The sequence below is a fragment of the Camelus ferus genome, chromosome 4 (genome assembly GCF_009834535.1).
Source record: "Camelus ferus isolate YT-003-E chromosome 4, BCGSAC_Cfer_1.0, whole genome shotgun sequence".
NCBI classification, from domain to species: Eukaryota; Metazoa; Chordata; class Mammalia; order Artiodactyla; family Camelidae; genus Camelus; species Camelus ferus.
In genome coordinates, this window is record NC_045699.1 from 48,357,323 (window position 1) to 48,381,545 (window position 24,223).

Here is a 24,223-nt window from a genome sequence, read left to right on the forward strand (position 1 = left end):
GTATTATTAAACAATGAAGTCTGTTAAAAAAAAAAAAAAAGACACAGGTCTGTATTTCACTAGCAGGATACTTACTCAAAGGTAATATCTAATTCACTGCTACCCAGTAGTTTTTAAAACCTGAGAGAAACTATAATTAAGAAGGAGTGTTGGGGAAAAAAAAGAGTGTTGAAGAATACATAGTCTATCCATTCTCTCAGAAAATACTGTTTTTGAGTCAGATAGTGCTCTAAATACTTACTGCACAGTCCTCATTTAATCCCCATGATGCCCTGAAGAGGCAGGTGCTATAGCATTATTAGCCCCACTTACTAATAAATTCTTGTGCCTCCATTTCTTCAAGTCACACACCTAGTAAGCAGCAGAGCAGGTTTCCAACCCAGGCAGTCTGACCTCCACTCTTACCCTTTCATTGAGCTGTCTCTCAAGTTCAGCCTAGACCAAATCATAATGCCCACCTCCTCCGTTCTATCCGATGTGCGTTTTGCTTTAATGTGACATCATCGGCCTCTGTGAAGAGTAGATATGAGATCCTGTATAAAGAACAGCACCATCATACTCAGCATCGTCACTGTTTATCATGTCCCTTACGAGGACCCGGGATGAACTCCTGTCCAGTCACTATATCAGAAAGATTCTACTTTAACCACTAGTTGGTTTTTAGCTTTCGTTACTGTGAAATGGGAAACTGAGCAGCATTTCCTTCTTGTGTTGACTATTAGACAACTTACTTCCTTTCTTCTTCGGTTCCAACTGCTCACTGATACTTGCTTACTTTATTTGGTGGAAGTTGATAGAACCTTTTTTGTAACAAAATCAGAATACATAGTCATTATTAATTTTCATATAGCTGAGGAAACTGATACTAGGAGACATTTGAATAAAGTACCCCCGTCTGTAGCTCATAGTTTAGCCTTGGTATCGGTGCTGACATATTTGTAACCTGATTCTCCCAAGGCTGCCTAAGTTTGTGTGGAGAAATACATCCTCATCACAGTCATCATCCTAGGTTCACCCCTGTGAGTTGTGTGACCTGAGACAGTGCCTGTAATCTCTCTGTGCCTGTCTCCTCAGTGTAAAATGGAAATAATAATAAACCTACCACACAGGGCACTTGGGCAGCAGAAGAGTTAATTTATGTAAAGTGCTTAAAACAGTTCTCAGGACATACACCTAGTGCAGGTCATCACCCTTCCTGTCTCTATCTCCTCCTCCTCCTCCAACTCCTTCCTCTTCTCCTTGACTCTTGCCTCTGTTGTTTATGGAGAATTTCTAGCCCCCATTAGAGAGTCACCCTTATTTCTAAGGCTTCCCAGCGATGTCTCACAAGGGCTCACTGTCAGTTTCCTCAAGTGTTTCACCTCCAGCTTCTTCCATCAGTGCCACATGAGGGCTCCACCCCAGCCCCATGTGCAGCTACCGACCCTTGTGCCTAGCACGCTCTTTCTCGATGCTCAGAAGCATGCAGGTCTTTCAAGTGTACCAGCCCCTGGAGTCCTAACACATTGCTTCTGTGCCACAACTGGGCCAGATCTTATCATCTAAACTCTGATGCAGTATTCCTTCTGCTCTGAGTTTCCTGTATCCCTTCTCTACATGGAATTGAACATAGGTCCTTGGGCTTAGTCAAAAACAATATCCTCAACAGACACCATGATGCCCCCCCCATCCTCCTGCCCTCACTGCTCCTTCACACAATAGCCTCTGCCCTTGTTCTCCTCTGTCAACACCCATCCCTGCCAGTTCACTAAACACATGCAACCACATAAGAACCCAAACTTGGGATTGGCGGACACCCTCCTATGGATCATTGTTTCCTGTGTTGATGAGTGATCCCCAATTGGATCACAAATTGCTTAAGGTCAGAGAGTGTGTCTGAGAATTCCCACCTTCATAACACAGTCTGGGACTGAACACAGAGGGGGTTCTCACAAACAGTTGTTGGTTAACTGATTAATTGGCATTGGCCTTGATAGCTCTTGGCCAGACCAGAACAAGAAAGCCCTTTGGGGAGGGAAGTATTCACTGTCTCAGGGAGAGTGACCCAGCATCCCAGTTAGTATAAGACTATCTCTGTTTTCACACTGAAAGTCCCATGCCCCAGGAAACCCCTTGGTCATGGGCACACTGAGAAGCTTGGTCACCTACCACTAGGACTCGTCAGTACGAAACATGCCCTTGACCCTCCAGACCAGGTACCAGTCCTCTCATTCCCACATCATGTGCCTGCCCCTACCCCTGGACACACACACACTCGTATTCACTCGCAGGATCAGCACCATTGTCCGTCCCCTGCTCTCCCAGCTGGCGTCACATCAGATAAATTAATGGTCCGCAATCGCTTCAGACTTCACTGACCGAAGGAGAACGTGCTTGTCATCTCAGCCTCTTCCCTCCGCATTGTGACCTCCCCAGCTGTCACTCAGGGACACTCACTTTTCTCCAGTCAGCAGAGGGCCTGGGTAGAAACGCAGTGCTCTCAACGCTGAGAGGCTAGTTTCCAGATATTGCTGGCTTCTGCCTTCTGAATCTCTGTGGCATAATCAGGAGATAACGCACTTTCACGTGTGGGGTTGTCATTCTTGGGAAGCGACGGCTGAGGAGAATCCCTGGTATGTGAGCCCCTTACACCTTCTTCTCTCCCCACAGCCATAATTGCTCCTTTCACACTGGTGTCATCAACCGTTCTACCAGGACAGCCTCACCATCTGCTCATGTGACACCAACATTATGGCCTCCCTCCATGCATTCCCTAAATGGGGCTGGAGAAGGCAGCAGAGATGGCAAGTGTGCCAGCTGGCACCAGTGACAAACCTAGACAGTGATGAATCGTGGCCCAGGACAGGCAGCAGGAGGGAGGACGCCAATGGCTAATTGTGCACTGTCATCAGTGCTGCGAGGCGGACCTCTCTGCTCGTGGAAGCAGAGTCAACGTGCTGTCTCTGTTCCTACAATGAGTGCTTCAGCTTCTTTTTAATATGTGGTCACAAGAGAATGTTCCACAGAAAAGCAACCAAGAAATCAGGACCTGAACTGTTCTATTTTTGCTTCTGTGCACCTCTAACTGAATTACTGGGGACGCTCCAGGGAGTTTGAGGACAGCTTGAAAATGACAGGAAGGGGTTTCTGACTGCTCAGGGGAGGAGCCAAGGCAAGCTGACTGCTTTTGATGGGTCACTTCTGCACTGGGGGCTGCCCAGGATCCCGTCTACCTCTGCCATCCTGAGTCACCTGCCCTTGACTGACTGACTGATTCATTCATTCAGTTCTCTCTGAACGCTGCTTTCAGGATTAAATTGGCCAAGCAGCAATTCAAGCTTTTTCCTATAGATTTCAAATGTAGGCATACCGACCATGGCTTTTTAGTGTTGTTACTATTGATTTTGACATATATGATGTTAAGACAATTCTTAGGTTTTAAAAGTTTCTTTCCTCGGTTTTGTATTGAGTCCTCTTACATATATATGTATATATGTATGTGTGTACATACATGTTTTTGCTTTCATTTACTTTACTTTCACCTTGCCCTTTTTTTAAGTGGAAGTGGTAGCACAAAAATAAAATATAATATTCTTCCTCAATAGAGGGGGCTAGATGCCATCTTTTGTTTGTTTGTTTTATGCAAAAAGCCATCTATCCTGCCTGTTCTCCAAGCAGATTTCTCCCAAGGGCTGTTGATGCTGAGAGAGAAGAATGTGTTTCCCACCACATAGATGAGATACTCAGAGATCAGATCAGGCCTGTGCAAGAGACAGAGAGAGCCCTAGAGGCAAAGCCCACATACTGTTGGAATCCTAGTGTTCTCGCAGCTCCAAAATACTCAGATCAGCTGGCTAGATTCCTTCCCATTGGGTCAACTCAGCTAACCAGTGAAGCACAAAAGAAACAGAAACATCGTGTCCTTGACTTTATAAACTAGCTGCCAGCAGAATCACCCGTCATTACCCAAGTCTCTTCTCTTTTGCTGAAGAGAAAATAAACAAAATGCTCGAACCAGCAGAGACGGCTGGCATGAGCCTGTAATTTACATGCAGTGCCAATAAACAAGTTCAGGCGCACAGAAACACTCGAGTGTCCAGAGATCACTGGATGGTCAGCACTTGTGACAGGGAGGAGGGGGAGAAAATGCCAAAGAGAATGTCATCCTTGTAGAGCCAGAAACAAATTGTATGTGAGGGATAGTGACTGGGAAGTGTGATTTGGGTCCTACCTGGAGATAAAGAAAGGTGGTGATGGATGAGACCAGAAGGTAGAGACACATTACAGTTGGAGGTACTCGAGCCTTCTGAACCAAAGAGAGAAGACAATGAGTTAAAGAAAATGGAAGGTTTGGGGAGCATTCTTAATCCAAATGACCCTTAAAGGAAGTGATGCTTTCTACTAGAGTGAGGAGGAACTACAGCGATAATATCCCAGAAGTAGACGCTGTGCCTGGTTTCAGAGATTGGGCAGAGGATGAGGCTCTGCTTCAGTGCTGTGGCTAAAGAAGTGGATATGAACATGGATAAAAATGCCAGACAATACCTGCCTGCATTAGAGTTGAGCTACTGTGCCTGCCCCCGTAACTCTCCACACTTCTGTATAGCATGCCTAGTTGATGCCATAACGCAGGTGTTTTTTCTCCTGGGGATCAGAAAATGCAGGTTTCTAGTCCCGGATTTAACACTTGTGGCTACATGACCCTGAGTTAGTCATTCCAAAACTGGAAGAAGAACTTTAGACTTCCAAAATCCTCAAGAGATTAGGGTTTCCCCCTCCCTGCTCCATATGTACTTCCAAATAGAAACTATTTTAAGCCATAAAAGATGTACAAAGATGTCCAGCCAAGTTCTGATTTTTTTTCCCAAAATGGTTACTTTGATACTTTTAAGCAAATCAACATTTAAAAATAGTTTTCTCCATTTTAGCTTTCCTGCTTTATTGATTGTCATTCTAAGCACATGTTTACGTGTCCAATAATCTAGTGGTGGGCAGTTCTTGCTGGACCTGAGTTTTCTCACCTATGAAATAAAGATTTTAGATGGGAAGATCTTCAAAAGCTTTTCCAGTTTCATTGTAACTTCATAACCTCAAAGACCTCTTTTCAATCTACGTTTATCACCATCTTATCTTGCCGTTTTGGTGTTCCCAAATGTGAATGAGAAGAGTAATGTTGGCACTTCCGTATTTCCTCAGCTGCTACTCAGCGAGTATCTGGGACATTTCTGAATCAAATGAGAGGATAATTGTATCCCTTTTTCTTTCCAAACCTTATGATGGATATATGTCTATGATAAGATGTGATCATCAGCAAAGTACATTTTTTTTTTTTACTGGTAGAAAACATTTTGGAATAAAGGCAAACTGTTTTGGGAAAGGATAAAAGTTATGACTGACGTAGGATACCTGCACAATGCTCTCACATATGCCAGTAATTTAGGGTGTGGTTCTGACAATTGCCCTTAAACTTTCTAGGTTTTAACTTTCCTGCTTGTTTGTTCATTCATTTATCATCTACCTGCCTCTAATATTTTATAATAAGGTAAGTCTGTCTCTACTATTTTATAAAATCTCCCATGAACAGATATCACATCTACGTCTTGCCAATTCTTATGCCACTGCCCTTTGACCTTCCACCTGTGTCCTGAACGGCCTTGGTTCCCGTGCATCCTCGGAGAGGAGGGCAGCAGAAGCCGGGTCTCTCTACAAGCCTGGTTGTGGTCTGCCTCTCAGATGGGAGCTGTTCATGACTTGCTGGAAGGTTTACATAACAGATGTTACAAGGCGGACAAGTAAGCACACCCTCCCCGAGCCAGGCACGCACCCGCCTGCCAACACCGATAGGAGGAGAGCTGCCGGGGTGATGGAGGGAGTGGGCCCTGAGGGGCGGGCCCCGCTCTGAAGCCCTGCTAATGTCTCTGTGTGGCCATGCTGTATTTTCAGCTTGTCATCATGGCTGGGACAGTGCTGCTTGCCTACTACTTCGAATGCACTGACACTTTTCAGGTGCATATCCAAGGATTCTTCTGTCAAGACGGAGACTTAATGAAGCCTTACCCGGGGACTGAGGAAGAAAGCTTCATCACCCCTCTGGTGCTCTACTGTGTGCTGGCTGCCACTCCCACTGCTATTGTAAGTAGAGAAATAGATTTTCTTCTTTGTTGTCAGATCTGAAACATGTCCTGTCTGCCTTTTCTCCTCTTTCCTCTCTCCCTGGGCGCTCACCAGCAACCTTATCGGTGTGTCCTGTTTCAGCCAAAACACAGTGATGAGTAGAGCTCTGCATAAAATCTTATTAAAATAGGTGTCTTTTACAGATGGCTTTTGCTTTTTGGTATCTGAATTCAAATATATGTATGAATATATATATATATATATATATATATATATATATATATATATATATATATATATATATATATATATATTTAAAATGTGTGTGAATATCATAAATCAATAGGCATGACTGGCTAACACGTTAAGAAACAGTTACTGCGCTCTTGAAAAAATATGCTGTGGATAGTATGTATTCCGAAGTGGTCTTGAGTGTAAAGGCTGGCGTGGATACAAAGACTCAGATCAGAGCCTGTATCTCCTGCCCTTCTGACTGAGCTTCCAGAGAGGCTGGAGATGAGAGAGATCTCTTGACCTGAAGTTTGCTGTGATTCACTGAGTGGCTTTGCTCCCATTACATCACATTCAATTAAGTTGCAACTTTACCCTCATTTCTTTCTTCTCTCATGAATCAAAAAAACAAACAAAAACAAAAACAAAACTTGGCCAGACAGTCCTCTCAGAAGACTGTTTCAAAAGCTTAAAGCTCACAGATCTGTATTGTCTGGTAAAATGATTTAACACTTAGATATTTTCATTTTGATTTCAAAAATGACTTTGTGAGGGTTTTGAAATAAACATTTCTGTGTCTGAACATACTACAAGGTCAGATTATTTGGGATATAATCTCAGTTACCATTTCCCCCCTTTCTCTTCCAAAGCTGCCTCCCTTCAACCCTCCCTCTCCCCTGCCTGCCCCCCTCCCACTCCCCTCTTTGGGGCAGTAATAAAAATACCAATTGGTCTGCTGAGAAATGTACTGATTGATCAGACATTCAGTTCGAGTATTTTTTTTCTATGCAAATGTTTTGCTTGCTTTAAGATGAGAAATGGAATAGAATTTTTAGGCGGAATAATATGGACATAATAAGTCAAGGTACTTTTAGTTCATTTTGATCACTAACTCTAGGCTTGACAAGACCCCCCCTTAAATGATAAGACTATGCGGTAGGAATTAAGGCTGGCAGTGATAAAACATGATCTGTTAGAATGGTTAAAAACAGAAGCTTTGCAATCCAACCTACCAGGGTTTACATCCTGCGTATGTGACTTTGGGCAAGTCACTACTGTTCCGCCCATAAAAATGAGGATGATGTGACTGCCTATTTCGTAGAGTTGTCATGAGACTTAAATAAGATGATTCATACAAATGACTCGGCCAGTGCCTGGCATGTACTGCTCAGTGGTTAGAAGTAGGGAAACAAAGAACCTGGCTGGAAATCCTCACCTGCTTCAGGAACACAGACCAACTTCCTCTCCCTAAAGAGGAGGTGATTCCACTGAGAACCCTGGTGACGCTTCCTCTTTAGAGTGATGGGGGAAGTGCCCTCTCCCAGAGGAAGGCTGATCTTCATATCCTTCTTACCTTTCCCTTTTCCTTTCTCACCAGCCCAGGGAATAAGAGAAGGCATAAAAGGCGCTTATCCATGAACCTCAAAAGGTGACGCACTTCACTCCCCAAATAAAATCTGGAGGCCACGTTGGGTTCTCTCTGGAATGGTTTAATGGTGGCTCTTCCTGGAGGCAGTGGGCTTAGTCTGGAATCAGATCGAGGTGCCTTCCTGTCTCATAAAGATATTTTCTTATGTACTCAGACATGAATCTCTGAGTGATCCTTTGACTTCCTCACATATTGTTCTCTCTTCTTCCCAGTCCCAGTCCTATACTTTTTGTAATTAGTGTTTTGTTTTGTTTTGTTAAAAAAAAAAAATCTAAGGAAAGCAAGGGAAACAGATCAATAAAAATTATGAAAAATCACTCAATCAGAAAACAGTAGAGTTGATAAGTAAAATGTATAACCCCCTGGTTAGTCTAATATAAGAAAGGCAAAAGTTAAAAAAAAAAAGCTAAGGAAGAAAAGAATATATAAACAAAAATATATAAACCTTTAGAAGTCTATAGTTTTATTTAAATTGTATATTTAATTCTGTGCCAATATGTTTACCTCTCAACTAAATTGATAATACTCTATGAAAAGCCAACTTACTAACAATGCCTTGGAAAGATGTAGAAAAGCTGAATAAATAAATAATAGAATAAATTTTAAACATGTCTAAAATTTATCTCACAAAATAGTACTGGAGACACATAACTTCCTTCAAACTTTCAAAAGATAGAAAATCCATAACTATATAAACTGTTCCAGAGCCTAAAAATAATTCAATGCACGTTATGAAGCAAGGAAAATATGAATTTCAAACACTTAGAAAGGCTACAGACCCACGAATGCACCCTCAATGAGGAATGTTGACACAAGCAGATAGAAAAAGATTGATAGATTTGTCTAACTGAAAAGCATTTCTACCAAAAGAAAAAGTAAATAAAGACTGCAAAAAATGTGCAGCATGAGACTCCCATGCAAATATTCTTAATACTTAAAAAGATGAGCTTCCCAAAATAAAAACGAGGACAAAAAGATAATTAACAAAACAATAACTGACTATATGCATATAAACATTTCTCAACTCATCATTTATCAAAGTCATTTTTAACAGCATTTTCCCCATATAAAAATTGACAGATGTTTTAAAGAAGCATGACCCATGTTGTTAAAGGTATAGATACTTTCAGATGATTCAAGTCAAAATGTAAATTGACATTTTTCTTTCTGAAGAGCAGCTGATCAAAGATGTAGTATGAGTTTTATAAACTTCAGACCCAGTCATTAATTCCATTCCCTGAATTCATGTTAAGGAGATAACCAGAGTTTTACATAAATACAAATATTTCTGTTTAGGGATGTTCATCTCAGGGATAGTTTTAAGAGTGGAAAACTTGGCCCTAGCTAAATATACAACACTAGAGGGTTGTGTAAATCCATTATGGGGCAGTCATGTTTTTGAAACACTTCTAATAGCCATGAAATAAGCTTGTTATTTAACGAAAAGATTTTTAAGAAGGCTAAAAATTGTATATAACACTGCAGGTAAAAGCTTTTCCCCTTCTGTAGGAAAATCTGAACTTCCCTTAATTTTCTAGCTCTGTTTCTCTAGAAAAATATGATATGTATCAGCTATGTTACTAGGCAGAATTAACCTGATTGGTGAACTGCATCGGGGCTCAGAGAACTGTAACTACCTGAGAAGGTGCCACGTGCCGTGACTTTGGAACTTGGCATGTCCGACATGGGAACTTGGAAGCTGTGTCTATAGAGTTGCTGCATCATATATTGACTCCAGTGGGACCTGATGAGTCTTTTAAGCCAGGGTGGCTCCTGCACCCTCCGATCCGTCTGTGGTCTTCTTGCCCTGAGCTGTACTGCTCTGCTGGACCACTGAAGGACAGGTGCTGAGGAGAAGCACCAATGCTGCCCCATTGGCAAGCTGTGGCTCCTCCCAAGTGGACCAGTGCCAAATGAGGCATGTGGGTGTCTGTGGGTCTGAATATTTAATAGACCCTAAGAGATAACGTGTGTGTGCTATGAGTATAATCCCAAATTTATAATTATACATAAAAAGAATAGTAAGAAATAAACTAAAAATTTACAGCTATTATCTCTGAGTGCTAATGGTACAGTTAATTTTTTTCTTCTCTATTATACTTTTACAGATTTTTTTTTCTAAATTCCACATCAATGCAATACTTTAAAATTGAAAGATATAGTTCTAAAACATTGCCTGTTCCTCTGGCATAATTATGAAATGACCAATTTTTAATAAGGTTTAAAAGTAGCAATTCTAGTAAACAAAAACATACATAGCCAAAAAACAAAAATAGAAAAATCAGAACTTTATGAAGAATTTTCTCTTCTTTCTGGGCAAAGAAGATACATCTCTTATTCTGATTTTCAGCAGAAAATCTTCACTGGGCTACAAATTTTGATCATATATCCTCCACCAATTCCTTTTCCCCAAATGACACAAATTGACATGGAAGTCAAATGCTCTGATGGGAAGCCAAGGGGATATGGCCAGTGGACAATGAACTGAGTATTAAGAACCTACAGTTCTAAAGGAAGAACCATTATATTGTTAATAAATATGAATGTGCTGACTGTATTGTATATACACACAAAAAAAGAAAAACTACTTTAAAAAATTACTGAATTAAGTGTCGTACTTACGAAGTTAGAAAAATAAAAGTAGACTAAATTCAAACCACATGTAAAGAATGAAATAAATATGATAAATATTGTAAAATAGAAAATAAGGATTAAAACAGAATCGATGAAAAAAAGAAACTTACAGTTCTACCCTAGTTTTCAAGTATGGAACCCTGATTCACACACACATTCCTTTACCTCTGTGGGTGAAAAATGCAAAGAATGATGATGGCAGGCCTCCAAGATACATGCTGAGGAGTATTCCATAAATGATGGTGGCAAGAACATCTTTTAACTTACTTATACGCTGCAGTCCTTGCCTAATTTATCCTCACCATATTCCAGTGAAACAGAAAAGAGACCTCTCAAAGAACACAGAGAAAGTATGGTTCCATTCCCTTCATTTTTGAGTTGAGAATATTGAGACTTTAGATATTGAGTTAAGAATGTTGTAAGATTACAATTTGCTGAAGGGCACAGCTAGTTCTGTATGTGATTGGACAGGTACCCACCCATTTGGTTCCACTTTTATTTTCCTCCCAAATGAGGGGCATTGCTAGGAACCAGCACTGAGTACAGCTGATGGGTTAATGGCAGAGAGCCGAGTGGCCTTGGAACCCTGCTGGTGGTGTGCCATCCTCCCCCAAGCCCTGAAAATAAGTGAGCAGTGGCAGGACAGAAAGCAGAACTGTCCCAATGCTCAGGAACCCCTCCAGGGAGCAAGGAGCCGTGCTCGTGTCTTCTGCCCCTTCCTGTGGAGGTGTGGCTTATCCAAGAGCGGCCTGTGTTGGGCCACCTGGACATGGATTCCCCAGTGCCTAACTCAGCGCGCCCCCTGCTTCCGAGATGCACCTCTCATTCTCCTCACGCTGCAGGGTCATCCTGTCTCAGGTCTGATCTGTCAAGAGAGGCAGGGAGCCCAGTGATGGCTTTGCCCCTCGTAATTGGATTACCTCTAAGTCACGTTCCCTCCATGGGTTTAGTTTCTCATCTGTAAATAAAAGATGGGATCGGGCTAAGTGACGTCCAAGTGATCTTTCAAGTTCTAATATTCCTTGAGATCCAAAAAAAAGAACCTTCTGATTGGAAGGTTCCAGATGTCAGATTCCCAATGCCCTAGTCTCTCTCTGTTGACTTTCTCTCTAGAGTTCAGTCTTACAGCTCTGTGCCTGGTCAAGTGTTTCACAGAATTGGCCCAGTTTGTGTGTGTTTGGTTTTACTTCTCTTTAAACCCATCTCCTGTTTTCCCTGAAGCAGAAAGAAGGCAAGACTCCCCAGGGGTGACTTGTGGGATACTGACTGATGGGAGTTTTCCAAGAAGGGCAGCTCCACCTGGGCTCGTCCTCGGGGTTGGGTGTGTCCTCTAGCACCCTAACCAGCGCAGAGCCTAGCCCCCTCCACCGCTGCGCACCTCTGCACATGGGCACTAACTGCAGGGACACGCGAGAAAGGCACGAGAGAAAAGACTCCACGTGTGCTTGACCCGTCATTTCCTATTCCTCCTCTTGTGCTTCGCTGTCAGAAAAGATCAGGATCATGTGAGGTGAGGCCACACGGAAGGCTGTAGAGGGACAGGCCGCTGCTGTCCTAGATCTTTAGGAAAAGCTAGAGCTGGGGGGATTTATTGTGTCCGGAACCATTTATCCAAGAGTGACAACCCCAGGCGCCAGGAAATCTGCAGGATGCACTCTGACCAACGTGGAAACCCTAGTAGCAAAGAACCGACTCAGGCCCCCTGAATAAACTCACAGACTCAGAGTCGAAGGCAGAGAGCCTGTTTGGATGAGAGGATTTAACTCGGCAGAGAATCTGATTTACCCTTATGTTATCTGAGCCCCAGCGCCACAGGGCATGAGAAAATGACTGTTAAACCTTTTTCTTGGCCTCACAATAAAGTGATGGGAGTATTTAGTATTGCAGCTGCAGAACATTTGACACCCAGCCCAAGAGAACTGAAACAGTTTGCAGTCTGCGTGCAAGTGTGCACGCACGCGTGTGCAAGATTCATTTAGGGTTTCCTCGGGAAGGACGAGACAAGCGTAATTTGATAGAAGGGCACCATTTGGAGGAAACTATGAATCTTCATTTGGGGGTTTCTGGGCCATAAACTCCCACAATGAATATAAACGCTCTAAGTACTGCGTGGTTCACAAAGCGGGCCCTCGATAAATGCATGTCTCTTGGCTGCCAGACAACGGACGCAGCTGCCGGGGCCAAGGAGACAGTGCGGGACCCTGTACTGCCTCCTACTCTGCCTCTTCCAGGCTCCGAACAATCTCATCTGTTGAAACCCCTTTTAACACTTCATCATTCACATCTTTTTCCCTTTTGTACAGAATCACTTAACTTCCTTTTTTTTTCCTACCATTTTTTGGGTGTATTTTCTTTGTTGCTAATGTATTTAGTCATCATGATTTACATTTTTTTTTTCTGGGAAAGAAAATTAATTATTATGGATTTTTTTTAACTTTAAGGAAAATATCCATTTCCCTATTTACCATCCACGTGTGCTCCAAAGTCCTCTACAGATTGTTTTTAATTTTTTCCCCTGACATCGGCCCACGGAGAGACTTGCTTACCACCTTTGAGATGCCCCTTTTAACGACTGGTGATTAGATGATTGTGTTAGGAGCTATGATAATTTGTTTCTTGAAAAGACTGCTGTTCATCTAAAAATATGTGATCATTTACTTGGTGATTACAATACATTTTACTTTTTATCAAAAGCAGTATTTTAGCTAACTCATTTTAAATTCCCTTTTATCTTGTATCCACTGTCCAGAAAAAAAAAAAAAGGCTTCAGAGACTGTCTGCTTTGAAATGTAGCATACCTTGCGATGCATTTTATAACATGTCAACTTAAGACGGCCTTCTGAATGAGTAGATGCCGCCCCTGGATCAAGACCAGTAAGGAGGCTCCAATCCACAGAAACACTTATTATCTCAGTTGTTGACTGATTTCCAAAATGCCATCATCCCAATGGCCTTGATCCTTATTGAAGCCTTCAGCTTTGAGAGGCACAGGAAGTGTCTAGAGCTGAACTCCCTTATTTACACTTCAGTGTGATAAAGCAGAAGGCAAGAGCTCTTGAACCAAGCACAGCTCAGCAAGTCAGAGGACCAGAACCTCTCTGCAGATCTGGGTTGTCAACGGCACTCAGCAGAAAAGATTAGAGCAGAGCATGAAGACATTAGCAGCCAGGACTTGCAGCTTAGTCTGTACAATTTAAAATCTCCTGGGTCACTTTTAAACAAAATCTACGGCAAGAACCACGCCTGTCTGGGAAATGCTCATGACTAGAGAAGCCCCCAGGGAGCATCTAAAAGTCCCCGGGACTGAAAGCTCTGAAGCTACTTAGACATTAACAGTAGGAAGTGTGCAGAGAACCCGCTCCTCTTCCTCAGAGCATGACACACAAAAACCCAGAGCGGGGCTGCCAGCCTCTGCTGCCCTTTAGGAATGCAGGTGACAGAGTTATCAGGCAGCGTGTTGACTCTGGAGTAGGCTGTGTCCACGTTGCTCTAAGGGAAGATCACTCGGTGAGGGCAAAGCCCCATGGGGTTTTAAAAGTGGATGAAGGCTGAAGGAAGGAGCATGGCAGGAAACTACACTGGCCCTGGGGGAGCTTAACTAGAGGAAGTGAGATTGAAGCCCAACTATGTAATGTCAGTTCCGATCATCAAGGCAAAAATGTTGGAGCTGAAAAAGCAACTTACAGGTCTCTTAGTCCAACAGATGAGAAACTGAGGCCCAGAGAAGTCAAGTCAAGCAAGCTGTCCAAGGTCAAACAGCTGGTTAGAGGCAGAGCAGAGCTTGAGTCACATCATGTTCCTTTACTCCAGGACTAGGGACAATGTTTTTTTTTTTTTCTAATCAATTTCAACACACATTCTTGCCTAGACCAGAAAGTAAAGGCGACAAACATTCCTTGCACGCCTGCAGATACTTGGACATACATATTTTTAATACGCTGAATAGTTTTCTGAGTTACCCTTCTGTTCAAAATCATGAAAAAGAAAAGCTGAGGCTCAGAAAGGTTCAATTGCTTGCCCAGGGTCACACATCGAGAAGGGAAAGAGCTGGGACTTCCACTGTGTGGCCCACCTTCAAGAAACAGCAGGAACTTTGATATTGCCAAGTACCAGAGCTACAGCTCACCTACGTGTGAGCCCAAAACATGTTCCAGGAATTCTAGGTGCACTTTTTTAATGGCAGTCACCATAATAGGCAGTGGATCCCCCTTACAATATGAAATTATAATACTTCTTCCAGTGACTTTTTTCTGCAGACTGTTTATATTTTGAAATCTAAAGGCTGTCCCCGAAATATCTCACATTCATACCACTTATTTATGACCTACCAGATCTCCTGTAAACAATGGGAAGAAATGAAGTCTGAGAGATAACACACCAAAATGATGTACTATATCCTGGGGTTATTTGTTTATTTGCCATTTGGGTTTCCGTATTTGAACTTTATCAAGATAGAAGAACTATACTCACTACTTAAAGTATATTCACTGTTATCTAAATGTCTTATATCACTTGGGATTGTAGCCGGCCTAGCTGGGGGATGAGAAATGCACCAGTGGAATTCACATGCAGTTCGCTCGCTTTACCAGACCTAGAGTCTGGCCTTGATCATTTCCCACCAGAGGGTATTCTCATTTGCTGTGAGTGATAGGATGTTTGTTAGCCAACAACCTGAAAGGCCATAATAGGCAGGGCAGCCAGGGCTGAACACATGGCGAGTCCCACATGCCCCAGCTGCTCTCTGAACAGAGTCGCAGATAGAGGTAGAGTGTGTGTGGCAAAGATACAGATGGAGGAATCCAGCCATTGCCAAAACCAGAGTCACAAATCTGCCGCAGTGGGTGAAATGGCATCCAATGTGGGCTAGTGGCCTGGCAGAAAAGCAGAGAGACCCCTTCCTTTATCAAGCAGAATCTTCCCTCTTTCTCCCTCTCCAAGCAGAGTCAGCCCTCTCTGAGACTCTAGGACGCAGGGGATGGAGAAAGAGCGCCCTCTTCATGGCCAGGAAATGCAGTGAGATGAACATCCATGAAGCCCATTCACTGAGCTCTGAGAGCTGGGTGGTTTCATCAGCAACCTTTATATGCATCACAGTCTGAACGGAAAACCAGGAATATTGCCCTACCTTTTAATTAGAAAATGACCTTCTTCCTCCCTTTCTTCCTTCTTTATGCAGCGTTCATTATTACTCAATATAGTCAGCGTATTATGTCCATAACTAGATAGACAGGTTAGTATATATCCTTGCTCTGATTTTTTCTTTTATGTTTCATGCCTCAATTGTGACTTGAATATTGTTGCCCAGTAGTAACAATTCTTACACTGCTTATCACCTTTGACATGAGAATCAGGACATTTTACTTAGTCTATTTGAGTCCCATGCCCTTTGGCAGGACAACTTCTGTTTGGTATGCCTTGGAGTGATTTTTGTTTACATTTTTGTGTGTGTACATGTACGTGCACATGTGTATTTTTAACAAGAGTAAATTGTATGTAGATTTTCTTTCACATTATCTTGCTTTTTTCCCCTCTAGTGTGAGCAGTAGAAACCTTCAGTAAATGGAGAACTTCTGAAGTTTGCTTATCTCTGTCTTACAGAGTAAGGATGTTCCGGGCTTCTGAAATGGCTAGGGGCAAGCAATGCTTATTTCTTAGCCTCACCTGTTTGTCACTCTCTAGTCCCATTTCCCTGATTTCCTTTTTAATCATATGTCATTTCATGACATTACATGATACGTGTGTCAGTTTGTTTGCTTGTATTCTCCCCATTGTGCTCTGTTCACAGCTATGTCTCCAGTGCTAGACATTTCCAGACAGAACGGGTGCTCCCTCTCCAAAACTGATGAATGCAATATGAGTGACTTTAGTTTAAAAGAGATACTTCACTTTGTATTACTTAATCCTGGGTTTTTATTTATTCTTAAGTAATATACCAAAAACTGCATGCTTTCTGGTCTATGTTGGGAATTTCCTGCAGAGAAATCTTCAGAGAAGTTAAGATCAGAGGGTTCTATCCACAAGTAAATCCTCTAAAGATTCCATCTCTTATTCATTCAGCAAATATTGATTGAGCCTACTATATACCAGCTCTGGTTCTAGGCACCATACAAGGGCAAAAATCCTTCCCATAAGGACATCATAGTCAAATGAAGAGGGACATACAAACAGTAATTGCAATTAGTTGGGTAGATGTCAGGATAGAGATCTGCATAGTATCTTGTGGGAGCAATGACAAGACAGGGTCTTCCTTTTCCCAAGGGGACCTGGCAAAGGCTTTGGGACGGGTAGTGACATTTTCATTGGGTCTGGAAGGATATATAATAGAAATCATTTTTCCTTCTTCATAGTCTACCTCCTTAAACCTTTATTCCAAAAGACCTTCATTAATCTCATATGCTTACTGCATTGAACACTGAATAACTACCATGTATCTTACACAGGGCTAGGCCTTGGGGATATAACTGAGAAAACAGGCAGGATGTCCCACAACAAAGAACAACAATAGTATGTAATCATTCACGATAAGGATTAGGAAGGAGAAATGCAAGGGAAGAGATTCATGTACAACCAGAATGCCTAAGCTAGTCTGTGGGATCAGAGAAAGCTCCCTCAAGGAAATAATATTTCATGTATCCGAGTGTGCATGAATTTATCCCCATCTGTTCACCAAGATAAAGAGTAATGCAGTTCCATCATTACAATAGGGGCAAACAAAGCCCCTCAGCACCTTATTTTGGCAGAGGTATGTCTGGTAGCAAAGAGGGCAGGCTGAGCTCCTGAATCAATGCAAATATTTTTACATGGCATCAACCCATTAATGCCAAGGGATGCTCTGTACAAAATGCCTGTGATTCTGCACAACCAGTACCAGACAGCACCTGCCAAGGTGACCATGCCGCCCTTCTATCGGAGCCATCGTTTGCCTGCCTGACCCTGAGCTCTCTGTTCCTGCCAACTTCCCACCGCATTCTGAATCACCTGTAGTTCTATTTCCACAACACCATTCTATCCTGTACTTTACTATCATGTAGGTTTTTCAGTGTTTAAAGCATATTGCACTTTGTTTTGTTTTCTATGTTGTCAATTTTAAACACAAATTGAATATTTTTATTGAATCATCACTACTAAGCAAAAGTGTAGTGGTTAAGAGAAAGGACTCTGGAACCAGGTTTTCCTGGCTCTAGAGCTGGGATGTGTGATGACCTTGGACAAATTATTTAACCCCTCTCTGTCTCAGGCATCTTACCTGTAACAGTGGGGATAACAGTGTCTATTCGTAGGCCGCCTGCTAGAGCTGCTTCAGACATGGGCTGTGTGTGGCCAAGTCCCCGAGACCCTCAGGTTCCTCACCCATAAAAGGGGAAAACATCTGGGAATGATTCTAGTTTTACCATTCTGTAGATTAATTTCCATCACTCACGTGCTATTCATGATGTTGGCATCTTTATCCATCTAAACAGATATTCCTGTTGGGAACTCTTAAAACATTGACAAAGCTTTTCTAAAGCCATGAACGCATGCATAGCAAAGAAAAACAATTACAAGATCACACTCTTCTGGGGAAACTGTTGAAATTAGGGTTCAGAAAATAAAAATGGCATATGGTGGGGTGGGAAATGTGGCCTTTGGAACCCAATTGTACTGGGTGCCAATCTCGGTGCCTCCACATGCGAGTTCTATGTTCTGGAGGGTAAGTTCCTTGACCTCACTGAACTTCCATTCTTCACCAGTAAAACAAGGATAGTACTACCTACACTCAGGACTTTGTGAGCATGAAAAATACTATGATAAAGTGCCTGACATCCAGTTTTCAATAGAAGATGGTATTCTTATTTTTTTTATTCTTCATTGAAGGTTCTCAAGTCTTCAATCAGGGCAGCATCACGAGTCAGAGTTGGTGATAACTTGCCTCATGCCAGCTCCTTATTTTAAATGCAGATACACTGTGCTGGGTGCTATGAGCATAATGAAGAAACATAAGCCATGGTCCCAGTCATCAAGGCACTTACGATGCACACAAAGGCATCATGATTTAAATGATTGTATATGTTTATTAGTTCAACGAGAGGTGCCAATCACAAAGAAGTGACAATCAAACAGTTGAGAGTAGGAGACGTATAGCTCAGACAGACTTGTTCAGATAAGGATTTGTCACATAATGGCAGTAGTGCCACATAATGAACTAGTGATTTATTGTGATGTGTGCCTATAACGCCCTGCTGGGCACACTGGCTGTGCCAGTCATCCCTCATCATTGCAAAGTACATCACTGAAGTTAAAAAATTCAAAACCAGCATGAGTCAGTCTTGTCATAGATTCTCCTATTCAATTTGTTATTTCAACTTATGTTTTATATGACCTTAAAATTTAATACTATAGCCTGAAATCTGTCTGAAATGATCAATTATTACTTTTTCTAATTCTTTTGAAGAGTTGAATGCAAACTATTAATTAACTCTCCATCTCTCCAACATGGTATCTTTTAAAAGGATGGTGAAGCCTCAGAAGGTTTTGGGTTTTTTTTTAAAGCCACTGGCCTCTTATCAGACAGCTCTCCAACTTGATGTTTCTTAAACATTCCTTCTCCAGATTTTTATTGGTGAGATATCCATGTATTTCATAAAGTCAACCAGAGAATCTTTGATTGCCCAGGAGAAAACAATTCTGACCGGAGAATGCTGTTACCTGAACCCCTTACTCCGAAGGATCGTAAGGTTCATAGGTAAGTACAAGGCGTGCTGAACTGAGCCCTCGCTTGCAGGTGAAATTTACTGGACTTGCTCAAGATGAACACACTTGATAAAATAAGCTAACCTATGGAATCATCACTGTTAAAAGCAAGGGTGGCTTTGGGCATTTTCCAGGAAGTGCAGAAATTGAGCCCAATCCTGGTGCCAAGTTAAATTTTTGAGTGAAGTGATCCTTATTAAATTGTCTTGCAAATTATTTCAACTCTGATTTTTTTTCCTATACAATATGTTTCTGAGATTCCCTTGGGACATTTATTTTAATATTGACTGGATATTGCCATATACCCTTTAGCTGAGTCAGGCAGGGGAGGGCAATCAGGGGACCCCAATAAAATGAACTTAGAAATAATCAGATTTCCTGATGAAACTGTCCTATCCAGTAATTTTGTTATGCAGGGAATGTAAACTATGGGAAATCTTAATCCATTAGGTTCTTGAAAATAATGCCTTTCCGAAGTTGGGAAACAAATACTTTTATTAGTGTTCATGACAAAGAATAGTTAAGGCATATTTTATATCCCTCCTGCTAGGATTTTGATTAAAAACTCCCGAGGAGATATGGATAAGGGTTACAGGTATGGGAATGAGTATGTCTACGGGTGTGGGTGGGAATATAGGTCTTGCAGAGTTCCTACACAGTAAGTACTCAGCAAAAAACTATTACAGTGTCCTAGTGAGAGCCTGCAAATACCTACCCCCAGATCTTCATGGGAGCCAGGATAAAACTCTGAAAGTGTGAGCATGGCTTGTGTAAAAGAAGCCATGGTACCACTTAGAACATATAGCACTGACACCTGAGAAAGTGAAGGCCAGAATACAGCAAGATCTCAACTCCTTTTATCCTTAATCCTTTTCTTCCTATTATAGAAAACGGTTGACCTTCCTCAAGTCATGAGCAAATGACCACATCAAAATCAAGTATGCAGTAACTTCTATAGTTGGCATGGGAATGAGAGAAGTAGCAGAGTGGGAAACCTAAGAAAATCTAAGTTAAAGGAAGCAATCCTTAACATGAAAATAGTCTTCAGCACTTCCTGACCATATTTTCAGAAGGACCTGTGGGAGCCTGCCGTCGGCTCATGGGGTATATACCCTGATGCATATGATATCACCACCGTCTACTTCACTCGTTGCAAACAATGGTTCCTTTCAAAGACATCCAGAGTTTGGTCACTCCCCATCAGAGTGGCTTCAAGGCAAAAAGATGAGAGGAGGGAATATTTATTATACAGGGCATTGGATTAGACGCTTATAATTTCATTTGATCCACTCAGCACCCTGTAAGGTAGGTTACAGTTACAACCGCGCAGATGAAGAATGTGATATAAAATGGGATACAGTAACTGTTCCCAAGGACTGTGAGTGTGTACGTGACAGTAATAATACCTACAGCCAGGGATCTGATGAGCATGAAAAATGCTATGATAAAGTGCCTGACGCCCAGTTTTCAAGAGATGTTGGTAATTATTAACATTTTGCTCCATGGTTTTGCTTTCTCTGGTTTCAGTTACCCACAGTCAACCATGGTCCAAAAATACTAAATGGAAAAGTCCAGAAATAAACAATTCCTAAGTTTTCGGTCATGCTTCTTTCTGAGTAGTGGGATGAAATCTTGAGCCCTCCTGCTCTGTCCCACCCAGGACATCAGTCATCCAGCATATCCCACCCGTTAGTCACTTAGTGGCCATCTGGTTATCAGATCGACTGTCATGATTCTGCAGTTTGTGTCCAAGTAACCCTTATTTTAGTTAATAATGGCCCCAACGTGCAAGAGGAGTGATGCTGGCAATTTGGATCTGCCAAAGAAAGGCAGTAAAGTGCTTTCTTTACGTGAAAAGTTAAAAGTTCTCAACTTAGCAAGGAGAGAAAATAAGTCATATGCTGAGGTTGAACGCTAAGAACGTATCTTCTATCTGTAAAATTGGGAAGAAGGCAAAAGGAATACCTGCTAGTTTTGCTGTCATACCTCAAACTGAAAAAATTACAGCCACAGCATGTGGTAAGTGCTTAGTTAAAATAGAAAAGGCATTAAATTTGTACAATAAGATATTTTGAGACAGACCACATTCATATAGTATATTGTTACAGTTTTTCTATTTTGTTATTATTGTTGTTGATCTCTTCTGTGTCTAATTTAAACTTTATCATAGTTATATATGTATAGGAAAAACATAGTATATACAGGGTTCCATACCATCCATGGTTTCAGACATCCACTGGGGTCTTGAAATGTATCCCCTGTGGGTAAGGGGGAACTGCTGTAATTTGTGATCCCTTTGAGAGCAGGGACTACATCTTTGTCACTTGGTATCAACAGCATATCGCAAAGTACCTGGCACATAGTAGGTTTTCAGTTATTTTTTTGGACAAGAGCAAGATAAACTCTGTTAAATCACTGATTTGCCTAAAATTACTTCCATAAATACTGATTCTTAAATATTCATTTACCTTCTATTAAATTAACTTTATTACCTCTATTCAGCTTAGTTCTTGAAAATTAAGGTACACAAATAAGGCAGTTCTAAGAAAGTCAGAGAATTCTGTTCTGACTTTTCATCTAGGAGGGTTGAAGGTAGCGGAGGGATCTATTTATCTTCAAATGGGTAACTTTTTCTTAGTATCTATGAATTAATTTCTTTTTATAGGAGAAAAAAATTACTTAAAATAAAGATCCTTGAAATGGAGGTATTTCCTTTGAAAAAAATTAAAAGTAAAATTAGGTAGTAATCAAAATGTATTAGAAATGTTACTGTAAAGGACTTAACAGTCTGTTTTTCCCTAGCCCAACAGCCACCAAAATACGTACTACGCAATTGGCATTAGGAGGTGTTTGTAAACTTGTAAACTTTTACTTTTGCAGAACTGTCATAAATCTGTTTAATTCGACTTGAAACATCTGTTTCAGCTAACTGTTCTAATTCAGCTGAAACGGCATGACTTCGCTCTTGCAGTTTATGTAATTATTCTAGAACCCATTACAAATAGTATTTCCCAACAAATACAGTCAGCTTTGCATTGCTAAAATGGCCAACGAACTAGCAAAGTATTTTTTTTTTTAAATAATGCTTTATGCTGTGAAGGATGAGAAAAAACTTAGGATTTTAATATACTTCTAGTGAGACTAAGCTGACATACCCTTTCTTCAGAGCAAGTTGACAGTACATTTTAATAACCTTAAAAATAACCATCTTGTAAAACCCCAAATTGCACTTCAAATAGTCTATCCAAAGGAAATGATCAGAAATGTAAATTAATTTTTATGGACTAAAATTATTTTGTCAATATAAATGATCCAATTACATAATTTTTAAAAATAATGCTACTATCATAAGGTACAATCTTGGAAAATAGTTGTTTTAAAGAATTTTTAATGAAAGGCGAAATAGTCATGGTATGTGGAAAAAGTCAGACACTATGAATCTAATTATTTCAGAATAAAAAGGTTGCAGCATCGAATGTGTGTATGTATCTGTGCATGTGTATATGTGTGTGTATTTGTGTGTGTGTATGTATGTGTGTGTGTATGTCGACCCCACAGAAAAGACTAAAGAGATGTAAAAGCTAATTGTCTTCTAAGTTGTAGGTTAACGAGTGAATAATTTTCTTTTTTACTCTTTATTCTGGGATTTCCAAGGTTTTATCATGAATATGTTTAATTTTAAAATCAGAAAGAGAGCTCGACATTTTGGGAAGAATGGCAAAATAGAGGCTACCCAGAAGCAGGGCCAAGTCCTTTAGCCCAGTCCTCAACGCAGAAAGCAGAGCTGAAAGCGGCAGCTTGGCTCCCGAGTTGCCTGTCTTCGCTAGTCTGGGTGGCACAGACGTGAAGGGAGAGCCCCTCACAGCCCACCCCCACAGACCCAAATTAAATTTTAAATGAAAAAAACTGCCAGGATAGAAAAGTCAAAGAGAAAACATTCTAATTAAAACATCTCTTCCTGCAGACAAATGCTAATTGTGTTGACCTCAACAGAGAGGATTGAATTCCACTGATTCGCAAATCCAACAGCAAAATTTTTCCCAGGGTTCTCAGTATAAGAAGGATGCCCAGTCTCCCAGGCTTTAGCTATAAACCCTCATAGTTAACTTCTGTACCCATTTCTAAACTGTTGTATAATTTCTCAAGTTGTGTTACATGACATGGGGAGGGAGGAAAGGAACCGACTGAACTAACAAATTTGACCAACACTTTATGAAGACAAATGCATGTAGTCAAATTAGTAACACGTATTTAGGCTTCTTATACCAGCTCCTTTAGTATGCATTAACTTGAACAATAATACACAGATTAAAATTCTCAAAAGAGACAGGCTTCTGCACTCCCTTTTCAGCAACAAAGACAGCACAAGAAAGTCATATTTAAATTATTTTCAATCACAAATATACTTCAGTAAACATTCTTGTAAATATCAATTATTAAATAGTAACTTTTTAATGAAATACTGAAAAGTGATTAATAAAAAGCATTAGAATTCAATGAGGGTGTTTGGTTTGTTTGCCGTATTAAAGGAAAACAAAATTAACTTTCCCTTCCTGAACTACTGCTTTCTTTTGAGTTGAAGGAAAAAACTGATCCAAATATGCCAGGATTAGACTATTAGCACCTAAAACAGCCTGTCGTCCAGAAGCTGCTTATCATGGGCTTTTCACTTGGGATCACATAGTTGCTCCATTATTACTTCTAATGAAAATTTAATTAAATTCCAAGCAAGTCTTAAGCCATTTAGGTCAGGTCTAAGAACTAGGTAGCACTGGACAGAAGAGAAAGTGCCAGTAAACTGTTAATTCATGTAACACTAATTAATTGCCATAAATTAAGTGTGACCTAAATGAAGCATGAATATTTTAAATGCAGCTTCAAAGGTCACCGTATTTTATGGTCTAAAGAATTGATGCCCTGAGACAAGCTTAATGTCAGCCTCTTCGAGAACTCGAAAATCCTTCTCAATTTTGAAAGTCATTTAAATGTACTTTATCTGAAAGGAGATGTCACTTGATTCAATCAGTCCATTTCCACTTGCATTCAGTGTTTGTAATTATAAACTGGGGAAATGATCATCTTTTCAACCTTCAACAAATAATTGGT

The 24,223-nt window shown here is 41.0% G+C and overlaps 1 protein-coding gene across 2 annotated transcripts in view; it reads left to right on the plus strand.

Moving 5' to 3' along the window:
* The window catches only part of PLPPR1 (phospholipid phosphatase related 1), a 505,501-nt gene that overhangs the window by 457,935 nt on the left and 23,343 nt on the right, over positions 1-24,223 (plus strand). For both annotated transcript variants that reach the window (XM_032478090.1, XM_006185234.3), the window contains 2 exons: positions 5,923-6,111; positions 18,977-19,109. In XM_032478090.1, the coding sequence (XP_032333981.1) occupies positions 5,923-6,111; positions 18,977-19,109 (322 nt within the window). The remainder of the gene's footprint in view (positions 1-5,922; positions 6,112-18,976; positions 19,110-24,223) is intronic.